Genomic DNA, 18225 nt, shown 5'->3' on the forward strand with positions numbered 1-18225 from the left:
TTAAAGATGGTGAAATTGTCTTCCATTGTGTCATAGACATGAATCTACTTGACAACACTTGTTTACAGAAATTTATTTTAGTACATTGAATGGGATATGTGCTTACAGAAGGTGTTGTGTCTTCTAGTGCTCTAAGCTTATTGGGATAGCACCTTCTCTTTAAAGGCTCTAAAAAATTAAATCTGAGACAAGTCATGTATGTGTGAGGACAAAGATATTTTGAGATACTTGACTGTTGATGAACTTATAAAGCATCATGTTTATTTCACTGGCATCTGATATATAGCTGAGCCACGAAAGAAGAAAACTCCAATTAACTTATCCAACAATAACAACTTGTATCAAAATATGGCACATCACATTGCAACTCTGGCTCGAGAAGTGAAATCTCACTCAATATGTGAAGATTGGCAGCAGGCCAAACGTGAGTGTTCTGTATTAATAAAACCAAACCTCATCACTAAAAAAAAAATCATGTAGTTGTTAAGTAAACCTTAAACCATTTTTCTGAATACAAAACATGTGAATATTGATTTAGTGATCATGATACCACTGCAACGTCAGACTTTTACGGATAGTTTTTAGATAAATGTTTCAACTTGTTGAGAACAACTGCCAAAGTGGCTTAGCACTTTGCTACAGAGACTGTTCAAGATGTTCTGTAAATTCAAGCATTAACATACTTCACTGGTGGCTAACAGGGCTATCCGTATGAACAGTTTTACATAAAAATAAGGTTCTAACACCCCTAATTCTGTACTGTAGTGGACTGATTAGTATTTTCATTACACTAGCAAATGTTATTGAGTGGAACAAAGAGGTCATTCGCTAAATTATTCAATGAGATTACCCATATATGTAACAATATTCAGCAGTTTTCATTAATTTTACCCCAAACAGTTAAAAAATTTATAGTCTGAGGATATCTTAATCATTTTGTACTACAATACCTATATGAAATGTAGAGTTTATTTATGCTTTTCCTCATAGCAATTTGTTTGTGATAATGCTTATTTTTTAACAATAAACATAATAATTTGCCTACTAGCACAATAATTAATTCTCTAGAATAGACGTTTTACAAATGCTCTTTCTTTATTTGTATAAAATTTGTTCAACATTAACTAATAATTTTTCTTTAATTTTTTAACTATTACTTAATTCTAGTGAAAACCAGTGATAATAAGGAGCAACTGAAATTGTCAAATATGGTTAAATACAATATGTTTTTGATTCAAAGTGGTATTAAAATTATTGATAAACAATAAATTTGATCTTTTGTAAAGATACAAAATAAAGAATTAAGTAAAAATTTTAGGTACTTAATATTTTTAATAACAATGTTGGCTACAGAAATTAAAATAAAGTTTTGAAATTTTCTAGAGCTTTACAATACAGTTTATGAATACACCTTGATTTTTTAAAATGATTTTCATGTGCAACAAAATGTAGATGGTGGAACAAAGTAAAGTTGAAACTTCTTTACTTAGCATTTGAATGCAGCTACATACATTGATTAGAAACAGTTTATACAGTCTTTGAAAACTATTTTATACTATCCGTGTCATAATCAAATTGTTATGAACAACCTGACATGAAACAAATCAAATCCAAAAATTAAACAGTCATTCACAAGGGTAAGAAGCGGCAACCCAGGAGTATGAGTAATGGTTTCTAGCAGCCTTCTTCATCAACTTTAATATACTATTGCACATTAGTTTCCAAGACCATCTTATAATTTCATTATAATACAGCACCATGAAATTAATGAGAATAAGAGATTTTCAATCTATAAACGACAAGTAAATTTTATCTTTAGTATATACCATCCTGCAAAAGAGAAACTGCCACACCACCTCACCAGATATTATATTTTTAACAAAGACATCAAGGCAGATGACAACCAAGAATTAAGACAATGGTTGGACGTACATTATCAAAAATAAATACACAGAAAAAATTGTTAAATTAAAAAAATACATGATACACTATTTATTAATGAAACAACTGTTTCCTCCCTTACAGGAAACTAATATTTTGCTAATAATATTCATGAATGTGGCACACAACTTGGAAAGTACAAACTACGAACAGTGGCAATTCTGGATTGCTGAACTCTGAAGTAGAATGACTAGTGCAAAATAGAATTATACAAAAATTAATTGTTGCAGTACTCCATAAAATAAAAAAATTACAGTAATACTAAAAACATTATAAACAAAACATTGTTCAATAACTTTAATCAATAACATTGACTACAATTTAATTAATTATGAAAATGTTATTATTAGTAAACTTTTTTGATGTTACATGCAAACAATTTTTTTATTAAATTTACATGCACGTTCATAATATTTACTCTAATTTTAAAAATCCTGTCCATCATTCCTTAGTATTGTTTCATTAACATTTTTAATTTAAGTACACACTTCTTTCTTCATATTCCGTTTTGATTGCATTTTTTTAAACTTTCCTTTCTCTTAATAACAAATTTCTAAAGCAAAAAAGAATCTTTTTGGCTAAGGTACATGTTTTCAACTGTCACAGCAAATATTTCCCAAATACAAAACATTATAGAGATGAATTTGTTACACAGAGTGTTCAGAAAGTTGCTGTGCAGTATACTTTAGAATTATGCGATTCATTTTATGCTTTTGACATTAGGTTGGTTGTCTTGTGGGTTCATTGGGCATTGCTTAGTAATAAACCAATATGTCAGCTGTTGAATTGTGATTGAACGAATAGTAGGGAGAAATGTAATGGTTCTTTCAGTACTGGAACAGTTTTCTTGTTCAACATGTCTTTTATGAAAGTAACAAATGAAGTACAAATTTTCTGAAAAGTTTCCAGATACTCCTCCTCACCATAATACAGTTCAAATTCTTATCAAAAAATTTCAGGTAACAGGCTCTGTTGAAGATGCCAATTGAAGTGGAAAACCACCTAAACTAAACTAACAGAAGCTGCTTGATATTTTGGATGCTATGGACAAAAGACATCAAAGTCAATGTGTAGGTTAGCACAGCAGCAAGATATCGAAGTTGCTACTGCACATAATGTTGTAAGAAAAGAACTGACATTTTTCCCCTACAAATATTTTTAGCACTACTAATATTTTTAAAAAAGATACCTAACTATTCATAGCATTCTGTCATGTAGAATAAAGAAAATTTATCTTTTAGTTTAAGTCTGTTGAAAGTTTCAACTGCATTTTTAAGTAAGAGAAGTTAGTATGATCAGTAAGAGATGGAAAACAATACTGAAGTATATGCTACAAATGGAATATTATATAATATATGTGATATCGTGGTTGATCATAATATTCACCTTCTAATCAGAAAGTTGTGCAAACTAAATGAGACTGAGTGAAGTTAAAATGGGTAGAAAACTTTTCAACAACAAAAGTTAGAATTTATTTTTTATTATAATATTCTAAAAATATGAGCTTTTCTGCTTTTAATTTTTTCTTTTACTTGTATCTAATGTGGTGTCAATTAACCTAATTTTTGAACTGCGACACCTTTATTTTTTCTTTAAATACAAGTATATCATACAAGAGTCTAGTACACAATTTAATTTTTCTGATTAATTTCACAGTAATTCAGCTAGGTTTGGTTATAAAGTGACCTTGCAACAACTAGATTTTTAACCTTCACTTACCTTCCTTTACTACAAGTAATTGTTTAGATTAGCAAATACAAAGCTATTACCAACACTCACTATGCAGACTACTTATTAAGTGGAGTATTAGGCCACTAAATAAGCTGTTTGTGGGTTAGTTACTTCATTTAATAGGAGGGTCATTCAAATATAAACCGGAGTTTGTTTTTATAGATTTATTGATATTAAATAAAGTTACAAATAAATTACCTTATTTTTCTACATAGTTTTCCTTCTGAATAAAAAAACATTTCCTCCACCAGATAGGTAGCTTCCTAATCCCTAAAGCTATAGTTAGCTTCCCTTATAAAAAAAAAAACAAGATGGCTGTCCCAATAACAAATTATGCACATAATGCTTTTCGAATCTTTCCCCTTCTAAAGCTTCTTTCAGCAAACCAAACATATGGAAATCATACAGTGACAAGTCTGGACTGTACAGTAGGTATTCAATGAATTTTAGGGAGTTTGTTGTGAGTCTGAACTGTAGTATGTGGTCATGGGTTGTGGAGGAGAAATTGCGAATTGGTTGCTGGTACTGTTAGTTGCAATAAGCACCCTGACATCATCCAACTGGCAGTAGTATGCTTCATTTACCATTCTTCATTTGTGCAGTAAATCAATCAGTGACACACTTCTGAATCCCAAAACACAGCTGCTAAAACTCTTTCAGCTGACAAGCATTTCTTGGCTTTTATTGGTATCTCCTCCCCATTTTTCCTCCACTCCATATTCGTTCTCTTGCTTTCTGGTGTGTAGTAGTGGACCCATGTTTTGTTGCAAGTTACAATAAGGTCTACAAATGCCTTCCTCAAAGTGATTCAAAAGCTGCTGACAGATATCTTTCCAGACATTTCTCTGTGCCTCAGTGAGAAGACATGGAACCCATCTCGCCAACACTTTGCTGTATCCAAGAGTGCCTGACAATATTGCATGCACCACACTTCCAACACTCATGCCCACCTGTGATGCAGTTTCAGTGAAAATTTTGGGGAGGTCACTTTCCACGAGGTCACCAATGGCCTGAATGTTGTCATCATGGATGCTGGTTCCCGAATGATCTTCGTGATTTAGTTCTCCACTGCATCACAGCCATTTTGAAACTTTTGGCCCAATCAGAGACTTGAGATTTTGACAGGGTAGCATCTCTGAACTGTGCTTAGAGTCAAGTCAAAATTTCAGAGGATTTGACATCTTCATAAGCAAGAAATTAATTTTTTTGCGCAATGGACCATGTCTCCTGCTCAGACATTTTGTTACTGACGAGGGAACATGACCTACAGGTGTGACAGTTTGATTGCTCCTCTCCACACGCATACAACTAACTACCTGCAGCATCCCATCACATTCACTGTTCTTTCTCAGTTCGCTTGGCAAAATTGCGGTTTATATTTGAATGGCCCTTGTAAAATAAACTGGAACTGTCTGATGTTATAAAATATGCAAAGTTACCCTGATACACAAAATATCAGCTGCTTAAAAAGAATTTTCATTATTAATACTTCTTTTATTTATTTCAAAACGTTAGTTCTGTTTCAAACATGTATTATGAAAGAACAGCTTGCTGTGATATGAACTTTTTATTTTCTTAAGATGTAAAACCAGTCGTTATTTACTTGCAAATGTTAAAAGTAAAAAGTATATTAACTGTACAAATATTTATAGGTGGACTGAACATTTTATATTGGACAGAACAAATGTCACACTAATTTTCATATTAGCAGAAGACTGGTGAAGTTTCAACTGCAGCTTGGCAAAATTGTATTAATGATTTTATTTGCAAGTGCAGATACATAAACATTTGGGGAATTGCTGAAATTTGTAGTGCGTGTGTTGGGACTGTCCATTCCATTATCCATGATAAGCTGAACTACTGCAAAATATGCTTAAGATGGGTTCACAGCCAGTCAACTCAAACTCACAAAGACAAACAAATTCATGTTTGTGTGGAACTTAAACAATTTTTAGCAGAAGGTAATGATTTTTCAGGTCACATAACTTCTGATGAAACTTGGATTCATCATTTTGACCAGGAAAAAATTGAAAACCTATAAACCAACCAGCAAAGTGAGATTAACGGTGTTTTGGAATTATAAAAGACCAATTTATTGAGATTATTTGAGTAATAGCACATAATCAGTAAGAACTATTGTGATATGATAGAAAATAAAGTGAAACCTGCAATAAGGAGAAGGAAACATTTTGGTTATCTCTCAAAATATAGAAGCGAGTGTTATCTGAATGCTTACTCCCATAGTGCTCAAAAGATGTGGGAAGCGATTCAAAGTTAGGTCAGGAGGTGTTGCCACATCCACCTTACATTCTTGATTTTGTACAATCAGATTTTTGTTTTGTTTAGACCTCTGAAAGAGTTTTTATTTTTAAGTGGGATCTAGTTCAGCAATACAATGAGCAAAGAATGGCTCAGATACAGAGGTAACAATTCTTTACTAATGGAATAAGAAAACTCACAGAAAGATGGGAAAAGTGTCTAATGTAGCCAGGGATTAACTTGAAGAATTTAGAGTTTTCAAGGGTTTTAAATAATGCAAATAATCTTGAGTTGTAGCTGGAATACACATCAGTTAGTTTACAATTAGTGTTCAAAGCTATGAATGTAGTTTGAACTACAAATGTAGTTTCGCTAAATTGAACCACAGAATCACACTGAATGAAAAACTACGTAGTTAATAGCTTGGAATAACTATAAAAAAAATAATTCAATGAGTAAAACCTGAAAAAACTTCACTTCATTGAAGTGAAGTTCACTTCAATTTAACTTATATTGAATTGATTAATAATAAAGTGTAGATCTTTCAGAAAAATGTATCCCCAAAAATATAGATTAATTTAAGTAGTTACACTCAAGTCTCTAAGACGGGGAGACTTAACTTCAATGTTTTATACTTAATAATATATAGAAATATTAATTAAAGAAAAAAAAATTGTCAAATTATGCTGATTATGAGAAAGAGATAGAATGATCTCAAATTGCCCTCGCTTACAAGCAGTGCCATCTCTTTGTTAAAAATTTGATTGACTTTTGTTTTCCAAATGGTGACACTGCATCAGCCACAATACAATGACATTCATTATGAAAGACCAGGTGTAGAAATTATGCAATGAATTCAAGCAAATATTTTCACTACTATTAAATCTCTTTTATAAAAATTGCCTTATAGCAACATTTAATCATATAGTAGTAACTGCTTTACTTGTTATTTACAAAGGACATTCTAATTACATGATAAGAAACACGAATAGGAGACCTGACTTTATCCAGCACCTTTTTGGGCCAACTACCAGATGGGAAACTGTCCTGAAGATGGGTTGCTACCCTACTATGCTCCAATAAAGAAGCAGCTGCCCTGCTAACTGGCTACTGAGGCTTAGTACCACAGATTGAATTAGGGTGACTAAACCAACACCCACTGTAGTTGACCAAGGAGAAAGGATAAAGAAAACAGAAGGAAGGGAAAGGGAACATTTCAAGAGGGAAATAGGGACTTTCTCTGATCTTATAATTTACCATGTTGCTCAGAATCAAAGAGGTCCATTCTAAAAAAAAAAGTTTAAAAAGCAGAAAAGCAAAATTGTTCCTTCCACTAAAGCGGATTATCTGATATTAAAATTGATAGGTTTCTAGTAATGGTACAATTAGCATGATTATAATAAGTGTGATTACAAAAACATTTTTATTTAATTTTGGGTTGTTCCACTGTCATTGCAAAGGACTAGTATAACAAATTAGAAATATACCAGCTCTTTCTACATGTGCTTTATTAAAACTAGCCAAAAACAATATCTCATTCTGCTAATTTTATTTTTGCATTCAGGGCCATATCTTTACTTCTTGATCTACACTAAATCTGTGCCTAGGATTTGCAACTCATACAGAAATATAAAAAAAGCCTATAATGACTTAAAAATCACATTAATTTTCACTGTAGATTAATATTTACATTAGATGGAAAAAATATGTTTCATGCGTAGTCAAGTGCACGTACCTGTGTTCCACAGTGGATTCTCAAAACTGTCAAAAATACATTATTACAAAGTAACAAAACTTGAGTTTATAATTTGAAGGTATAAAATTTTATTATTAAATATTCTATGAAGATAAACAGATTATATTAACTAAGAGAAAAAAAAAAGCAGAATTATGTAAAACCAAACCCTAGCTGCGATTCATGTTAACATGTTAGAAGATGTTAGTAAAAAAAACTATTAAATAAAACAAATATGATCAATATATTACTTATTAGTGATTAGTTAGTTATTTGATATGAATCCTCAAACAGCTTTATTGTAATCACTCACAAATTCAAAGTCTCCTTCTAAAAATGCAGAGTGAAAAGTGGCTTGATTTTCATGAGAAGGTATGATAGGCCGTAAGACTGTAACATCACTTCCCCTAGGTGGTACCCCCTGTCTCACCCCAGCACCGGCTCCAGCGTCTGAGATTGTGACCATAACACGTTGTCTTCTATCATCTGAATCCACTTCCAAGCCGACTGTAGCCTGATTCTGAGTATCATTCCATCAAATAATCTCGGTTTAAATCTCTCTCTCTTTTAAGTCATTCAAGAATATTTAAAATAAAATAAAACAAACAATACTTAAGAGAAAAAAGTCATACAAAAATAACTTAAATAAAAACTTAAAGAAAGCAAAATTATTATCACGAAAGTGTAAAAATAAAGTTAAAAGTGATAAACATAAAATAAAAATGTGTTCTGTAATAATAAAACGGTAAAAATGCAGCTGATTTGTTATAAATGTATAAATTAACATATAATTTCATGAAAGAATGGGCAAACTTGAACTATTTATTTCTCCAGAACAACAATAACAAAACTTTTCCCCAGTGAAAAATTCACTGAAGAGTAGAATGATAATAAAACTTCCTAAAGAATAAATGATTGTAAAAACACTGAAACTGAGGATTTAATCAGTTTAAAAATAAAAAATATATATATAAACCGCAATGATAAAAAGTATTATATAAAACCTATCCACTAGGTATAACTGGGGATGTATCATCTCCAAACAATGGAACAAATTTCAGATAATTACTTATATTCCAAAATTATAAATTATGTCTTTATTTTAAAAGAAATATACTGTAAGATTTTACTGATTTACAAAAAAATAAATGAATACTATGAATGAATATAAATTCTATAACATATTACATACAATTCATTATAAGGAATAATTTTTCTAATGAAAAACAACGAATTTAAATTTTACCATTTAAACAGACTATTTATAAAATTTAACTTTTTTAACCACTTTTTGTGGTCATCCACAGTGATATCAGCACAGTTGTTTGACACTGAAGCAATAAATGAAGTTACTGTTTAGTGGGCATTGTTTTTAAGCTAATTTTGAGTATGGTAAAAAAAGAAAATTTGATGTGAATCATATTTATTGATTTAGTATGTTAGTATTCTGTGTTTTTGGATACTTACATGTTTTATTGTGTTGGAGAGTGTTAAGATAAAAATATTTTTTTTTGTGTACATATACAACATGAAGATTTTTAATGTTACAATTGTGATCTACCACAATGGGATCGATTTAATTTTTTTTTTTTTTTAAGTGAGGAGAAGAAAATTTATGCAGAAAATATTTCATAATGTCAAGATGTCTCAGTCATTATTAATTCATGGAATTCACAGAATCTTTTCATGAAAACAGATTTTTAAACTCCTGATGAAATAATATTTCTGAAATGTATTTCTGTATTATGTACAAAATTTAAATTTGAAACAGGGTACAAATTTTTGTTTTTATTCATTGTAATAATTGTTGTAGAAATGTAGGCAACTTTTTAAAATTAGTCTTTTAATATATAATTTAAATAAATTTTTGTTTGTTTTTTGGCAATTGTGAGATACGGTGAATTTATTTATTATTTTTGTATTTAAGTTGTGTAATTTAATGTAAAGCTTAGTGTTCACTTCAGTTAGAACTGCAATTTAAATGACAGTAAAAACAAATGACATTTTGACTTATCATTAAAGATAAGTAATAATGATACAACATTTTTATTTCATAAAAAAATATTTTAACTAAATTTAGTATGTTTTAATTTGGTTTGATTAGTCTTTAAAAAAAAAAAACTCATTAATTTTAAACAATCTTCAACACTGACTGGGAATTTCACTATCTTGGGCAAAAAAAGATCATCTATATATTCTTTGTTTTACAAATAATGTGCACCGAATGACATTAATATGTTTACATTAACTGGTACATAAGCATGTGGAAAAAGTTATATGTAAAAAGTATATGGTAAAGTTCAATGTACAGTAAAATATCTAAAGAAAAATAACTAAGTAAATCTCAGAAATGCTGAACAGTTAGCATTTCATAAACAACAGCTCCTCCAGGGTCAATAAAATTTTATCTATATAGTTTATACAGTCAACTTAAAAATATTTTTCATAAGCTTTAAAAAGATTCAACATGAAATAATAACATTGCAGATCAACAGTAAAGTAATCATTAATTTAACTGTATGATAACTGTAATAGACAATAAAAATAACTATTAAAAAGAAATCAATTTGAATATTAAAATTACTATATTATTTTATTATTCATTACTTGTGATAAGCTTTATCTATGTTAATACACCAAATTTCCAAATAAACGCAGAAATAATGCAATGTTAGGCATAAGTGAACAGATATATGATTCAATCAATTATAGAGATCCTCTAACCAGATAATGTCAGAAAGATGATTCTGACAAAGAAATCCTGCCAATACTCCCTTAGTAAACCCAAAACAAAAGCTCAGAAACAAATTTTAATTTCAATGTAATTAAAAAAAATAGCAGACAGAAGGAAGTATATCATTGCAAATTTATTTATTTTAATATTTTATATAGATAAATCAACTGGTGCAGTTTTTATTGTTAAGCTTGAATAAAGATAACAGAGGAAAAGCATATATACATATAAAAGCAGCTATTATATATATACACAGCCACCCATCAATTCAGAATTTGTTTATATAAATTTTAATTTACAAACAAAAAAGTTTTTTGTTGTTATAAATTTATATAAGAAAAAAAAAGTAATATATAAATTCATTTTAAATAAATAAATGTTCAACAATTAATAATCATAATAAATAAACAGGGCCACATAAAATTGTGAACTGCATCCCATAAATCTGAGAAGACTGTAGGTTATGAAGGATAAAATGCCAGCAGTTAATGCTACAATTATAAAACTAGTTTCTAAAGTTAAATAATATCTACAAAAGTCAATTGTAACAATTTATGTTACTCAAAATTAAAAAGAAGAAAAGACATTCATTTATGATTGAAATTATTATTCTTATTTGGTTTTTATTATTCTTTATTTTATTTTGTAATTATTCTTATAATGTTTCTTATTAAATTATTGTTCACATTTATACCTCACATCCATATTTGAAAAAATCAAAACTATAATTTCCAATGCTGTTTGTATCTTTTCAATATGCTTTCCACATCTACAGCCTTTTCATCAATTTCCTTCTTAATCTTCAGCACTCCAGATAATTTTCATTCTACTTCTGCTTTTATTTTTTTTATAAACAATAAGCTAGCAAATTTGTTCTCATTGCACTTTTTAGAAAATGCAAACCCACACCACAGCATTCCCATATTATATTATCCCTAACACTATATTTAATTACACAATGCCCTCCCAATCTTTTTATTACTTTATATTTTTTTTGGTATAAAATAAGGGTAAGACATATAACTGTTTTCAATGCTTCATACAAGTAATTAAGAATAAAAAATTAAAGAAAACTATCCACAAAACTTCTTACTCAATGAAAATTTGTTTGCTGACATAAATTAAATACAAAGGTGTATGTCTAATTATCTCTTATGTACAGGTAAATTTATATCTTACCTGCATAGGAGAGAATTCATATTATTCTTTTGTGCAATGATATACTGTTCTAGTTAAATAAATAAAGATAAATGACTGAAGAAAAGTTACGGTAAGGAAAACTGAAGGAGATCAATATACTGTGATAGTCACTACTGTGAGAAAATTTATGGTAAGATACAATGAAATTATTCTAAACCATATGTGCATGGTAGGATAATATATAGTACCTGGTTTTCCTTAAATTTAGTCTTTGAAAAATAATACTTATTCAATTTGACACTGAATTAATAAATGTTCTTTGAACCTAGAGTTTTTATAATATTTGAATTTTAATTTACATATGCAAAATAATTAATTGAAAATGGGGCATATGAATTAGATCTAAATTAATTTGTAGCAGTTACACCAAAGATGCTAAACATGAATTCAATGAGGATGAAAATAAAATTATGTTTAATAAGTGCTAATAAAAAACTGCTCATCACAAAATGTGTGCATCAAGCAGAACGTTTCAGGGACCAAAATGTGGGGAATTCTCGAGACTAATTAAAAATGATTTGTTACTATCATCTTATAAATTAAGTCTCATATTAGTATAATTTCTAATATGCAATTTTCAAAATCACATGTATAAATTCATCTCGAAATATATCACTCATTAATGACAGAAATGAAGGCAAGTTTTAGTTTTACTTAATGGCTCATTTGAGGTAAAAGCTTATTCTTATAATATCATAATCTCCTTTTTTATATTAATTGGATAAAAGAGGTGAAAAGATAATGTGGTTTTAATGGTAGCACTCAAAGATGATAATTTCTGATTGGTAAGACTGGGTACCTACCCACCAGGTTTATCTAGTGGTGAACTCGTCATTGCAATTCAGCTGATTTTATAGTCGAGAGTTCTAAGGTTCAAATCCTAGTAAAGGCAGTTACTTTTGTATGGATTTGAATTCTAGATTGTGAATAATGGTTTTCTTTGGTGGTTGGGTTTCAATTAACCACACACGTCAGGAATAGTTGACCTGAGACTGTACAAAGACTACACTTTATTTACATTCATACACATTATCCTCCTCTGAAGTAATACCTTACGGTGGTTTCAGAGGCTAAACAGAAAAATATAAAAAGAAAGTACCCTGACTTGGATTCAATGCTTGATTGTTAATCAAATCAAATAAAAATTACTGGATGTGAAACATCATCAATGAAAGTATTTAATTGATCAGCAATTTTTAATGCCTTGAGGACATATGAGGATTTGTGGTGGACATCTTCTGAAAATGCTTAACTCTAGGAATATAAGCCTGATCATCCCACCACTATGGGATACTTTAAGCTTGTACAAGGAAATAAGGTATGGTGAAAATGTTAAATTTAAGTTTTAATTATTTAAGAAACATTATTTATTTTAGCCCAAATGGTTAACTGTTAGATTAAAATTTTTTAATTTTGTTAATTCTGATTCTTAACTTAACAAGTACATTACTTTTTGTAAAAAGTGCATATCGCCACATCAATTTTAATGTAAAGGATTCAAATGTTTGGAAGAACTAAAACGTTTCCTATAGGTTTACCATTTGGATTGGTGTTTAATTTGAATAACATTAATATTTATGTAGTAAATATGGTTTAATCAATTATCTTTATTTTATTTTCTCTTAATGTATTTTTTCAATCTCTAGTAATTTAATATTTGAATGCAGAAAATATAATTCACTATCTTATGTCCTTAATCACAATTTGTGTACAGGGGTTGAAACTAACATGGTAGGAGGTAAGCAAAAATCTCTAATCAATCTACAGTTTCTTCCAAGATAAGTATCCAAGATGAAATGGTTAAAATATATTTTATTTTCAATTTTTTTTGTGTAGTCAAGAATGCATGTGTAAATACAAATCTTGCAACCTCTACTAGACTACTCCGCTTATAATTTAAAAACATGATCTTAAACAATTTAAAGTTTAAATCCTAAGTCACAGGATATACACAGTTCTCTTAAAATGATTAAACAACTCAATACACTAATGTAATGTGTTAATATAAGAATACTTTTAATTCTTTATTTATTTTCCAATGATTTGAAACATTTACTAAATATGTATTTTTTAGGCTTTATTTATTCCTACTTCTATTCCCCTTTTACTTCGTCTGTATTTGTATTTCTGTAAAAACCAATTCAAGCTTCCATACATCTTATATTGTAAAACAAATTAGTTACATCTAATGGGTTCAGTTACTCTTTATTTACTACTATTCTTCTGTTCATTTTTTTCCAATAAATATAATAAAATCTGGTAAAAGACAACCTAGTGGCACTATCTTATCTCAACCTGAAAATATTGTATTTTTCAAATTATTGTTTTGACACAATAGTCAAAACTACTTTTTAAATAAAAAATATTATTTCTTCACATGTCTCTTGTACATTTTTAAAACTCTTATATGCATCTCATCACACCATATTAATTTTGATATTGCTTTATATGTTTTCAACATAAGAAAATCATCTTACAATGGATAACTGAATGTAATGCAATTACTCATAACTTGCAAATGAAAAGAGATAGTCAAATAAAATAAATATGCCATAAAAGTTCATTTTACTTGCTACTATAATTTACATTTATTTTTCTAAATAGTCACTATTTAGTTACAGTTTTCTCACAATGGTGAATCAATTTTCTCAATCCTTGACCTCACTGTATCCTTTAGTTCATCATCCATGGTGAAATGAATATCCTTCTTTAGCTGCAAAAGAGTGAAAATTGCAGGGTTTTCACATCTAAGTATGGAGGGTGCAAAATAGGCTCAAATTTGAACTTCACAAGAGCCTCAGCGGTTACATGCAATGTATGTGATTGAACATTTTCATAGTACAGAATTATCAGCTCTGTGAATTGTTGAAAACAACACATACGAACTCCTATGGTGTATTAATGCCACTATATATAAGATAGAATTTGCAGCCAACTCAGCTTCCAAATGGTCAGTAAAGTACATGTGTTTGGAATCCTGGAACACTGTCCAGAGAATTTTACTTCCTACCTACTTTCAGTATTTCAATCAATAGTTTGATCACCATAAACAGCTTTTAGATGACGATCAATGTCACTAGCATTGTCACTTTTTCCACTGTTAAAAATTCAATCATTGGATTTTGTTTTAGATGTGTAGATATAGCAGGAGCATTTGACTCCATAACAATGACAATGACCATTGATGGAAAATAAGAGTGTGGATCGAGTTTTGGAACGTTATTAATAGGGGACTGAAACTACAAGATACCTGTCAATTTATAAGATATTTTGTTTTCCCTTTACATTCCTAGTCCATGGAATCAATATCCATTCTAGTGTTCCAGTTGACGTTAAATTCCAGTCATCTATTATAATTGTAATTTAGAAGTGTTTATATATTACTTAAAAATTAATGTAAATGTTAAATCAAAAGGTAGATTTAACATTAAAAATTAAACAGACTGTTCTTCTTACTTGGCTTTTATAGTCATTTATATTTAAAAATAATAATTCATTAATAAATTTTTAACAAAGGATAATTATAAAACTTTAAGCACAAAATTTAATTTAAAATCTTTAAAACAATTCCACTTAACAGGATAAAATTCAACTAATTTTTGTAATTGTGAATTAACATTTTATTACTTGAACCTAGTTTTACTGAATTTTCCTACTGTAGTAAAATACCGTACTGAAAATTCTGTAATCATATTATCTTAACCACTTTCCTAATGTTTTCTTTCACTAAAGAGTTTATTAATTATGGTTTATTTGGTTTTATACCTGTTTCAGGCAATATGAATTACATTATTTTTGGTGACCTTTTTTTTATTATTCTCCTTTCCTAAAAATTCTTTATCTTCTTATCCTCTCCACCTCATATTTTTAATCACTTTCAATATCTTCTAGCTCTGAGAATCCTTCTCTTTTCCACAACAACTCTTTTCTTACTAAACTTGACTTGTTAATTACATGTTATTAAACTTTGTTATTGTAAAGTTTGAGAATAAGGGCTGAACTTTTTTAATTTCTTTTAGCTTCCTTACCTGGTAGAAAAAATAAAATGTTGATGAGAAAGAGAAACCCCCACCAGTCCTATGAATACAGCAGACTAAAAAATTATGAAGGTAAAAAATTAAATAAACTAAAAAAAAGTGAAATTAATTAAAGTAAAAAATAATAAAAAAACTTGAACTAAATTGAAAAATCCAATTATAAATTAATTTTTTTTAATCAAATATTTTATATTAAAGAACATGTACCTGATTGATTGTTTGAAGAGGTGCGTTGATATGCTGTTGTTTATTAAGATTAGCAACAACAGCTGATACTGGCAATTCATCTTCCTACATAGATAACAATAACAGAAAAATAACAAAAATTGTGTACTGTAATTCATAAATATGCATACATAACCATTAAACCTGATAAAACAAATCATAAAATACCCAATATAATTAAGGGATTTAGTAACATGGATTTTAAGAAGCACCTCGGATATTAAATGACAAGCATAAAATTGGATATTACAATCATTAAATGATTCTGTTTTCTAGAAGTGTATAAATAAGGCACAAAAAATCATTCAGCTTACTTTTCTGGGTTCCTGGATAATGAAATGTTGAGAAATGAAAAAACCCATACCTAAATTTTAACTGGTTACCATAGTTTCCATCTTATTGCATAACTCTAGATCTGTGATGGTAGGAAAGTAAAAGTCAGAAGATAATATCATAACTTAGCAAATTAACTAGTTACAACAGCGAAGAACTGACCTAAGCATTTCAATACTCAGTGAATATCCAATATACTTAAGTGAACTATAGATACAAAATTATAATGATGAGGAAAAAATCTACTTATATGTAAAATAAGGTGAATTTAGTCATTCCTATATTATTAATAGTTGGTAAGAATAATAAGTTACACAAATTACTATATGTGATTAAAAAGGAAGACAACAAAAGTAACACGGGTATAGAAAACATATGTAACATGGTATAAAAAGTATCATACTTAGTGAAAAATATGTCATTAAGGATGGGATTTAAAATGTTTTTACACACATACACAATATGATGTGCATACATTATTATATCATTACAGCGCAACCTATACATTTATTTTCATTCTTTACATATATTATTATAAGAATAAATAATAACAATGGGAAACAGAAAATCACATAACATTGTATCCAAATCCAAACTTCAGGTTTGGTGTACCATGTTTCATAACAGAATTTCAGTCCTACTTTTTCAGACAGAAAGATGCCAATCGAATGCTATGAAGAAATTATATTGAACTTTATAGCCACATTAAAACCGGATGACAGACACCATTGAGTATAATGAATTGAAGCAACAGCCCACAAAACTAATTTAATGATGTTATCACATTCCTTTAGGAATGGTCTGATTTTTTGTAGTTTGTGAGCCCGTGAATTCCCAGATCTTCTCCATCTGAATTTTATTTCAGTTCTTCTGAAAGAAATAATTCACTCCTCATATGTTTGATGAAAATTCCATTTTCAACATTTCTGATACAACCTTAGAAAAAAATGATATAAAAATGAAAAAATGCTCAAGCATGCACTGAAATACAAAGTAGTTATTTTCAATATTTTTTTTTTATAAAATATTAGCTTGTAAAAACATAGGGTATGTAAATAATGAATTCCTTGAACATTAGCCTAAGCAATGTATGGTGCCAGGTTGTGTGACTTTTCAATCAATCTGTATCATTACTGTCATACTGAAGACAAGCCTAAATTCTCTGAAATAAAATGAATGAAAATAATGAATAATTTCAAAACATATAAATATAATAATTTATATAATATTTTACAATGAATAATTTGAAGAAAAAAGGATATGAAGGAAAACTAAGTAAGCGATGATAAAGTAATAAAGTATTGTATAGGATAAAGTAATATATTTGGTATAAATATTAACAAATGCCTACTTATGTACAAATAAATTATTCCTGCAAGGTAACGTAAAAATAAAAATAAATAGAAATTCTAAAAAAAAGTCATGAAGATAAGAAGCAAAGCCATTATGCATAAACTATACAATGAATTAAGGAAATAAGCCAAAGCATATTTACGCATTACTTAGAATTTTATACTAGATTTATTAAGAAAGAAATATTTTTTGGTTAAAACAACACAATTTATATTTTGTTAAAAAATTCAACTTGTTTTCAATACAAAATACTATTAAATTTGTTAATTCTCCATGAATAAAAATTTGTTAGCCAAAGTCTACCAGGAACTTTACGACCCAAGAACAGAAAAGAGTATGAATGTAAATTCATACTCTTTTCATGATATTTTTTAAGGGAATGAAGAAAAATAATGTCATTAGCAGAAAACTGTTTAAAGATAAAATTAAAAATCAGACATTTATCAGCTTCATAAGCAGAATGCATCTTGCCATTATGTTATATTTTTGTAACTTTCTAGATGGCAGAATACTGATCCAAATTGCTTTTCACTACTCAGAAATAGGTGCTTCCACCTATTTTCACTACTCAGTAGTTCCTGTGACTCCTATTAAGTGATTGCAAACAATCTGAGAGAGAGAGAGAGAGAGAGAGAGAGAGAGAGAGAGAGAGAGAGAGAGAGAGAGAGAGAGAGAGA

At 29.0% G+C, this 18225-nt stretch overlaps 1 protein-coding gene across 5 annotated transcripts in view; it reads right to left on the reverse strand.

Annotated features, from left to right (window-relative positions):
• hpo (serine/threonine-protein kinase hippo) overlaps window positions 1-18225 on the reverse strand; it is a 161920-nt gene that overhangs the window by 9785 nt on the left and 133910 nt on the right. For 2 of the 5 annotated variants that reach the window (XM_075359461.1, XM_075359441.1), the window contains exons 10-11: window positions 15845-15928; window positions 7980-8186 (exon numbers count right to left, since the gene is read on the reverse strand). In XM_075359461.1, the coding sequence (XP_075215576.1) occupies window positions 7980-8186; window positions 15845-15928 (291 nt within the window). Of the gene's footprint in view, window positions 1-7979; window positions 8231-15844; window positions 15929-18225 lie in introns of all 5 variants that reach the window. The other 3 variants (XR_012755626.1, XM_075359471.1, XM_075359450.1) reach the window with 3 other exon arrangements.

The sequence above is a fragment of the Lycorma delicatula genome, chromosome 1, assembly GCF_047948215.1.
Source record: "Lycorma delicatula isolate Av1 chromosome 1, ASM4794821v1, whole genome shotgun sequence".
In the NCBI taxonomy this organism is placed as follows: domain Eukaryota; kingdom Metazoa; phylum Arthropoda; class Insecta; order Hemiptera; family Fulgoridae; genus Lycorma; species Lycorma delicatula.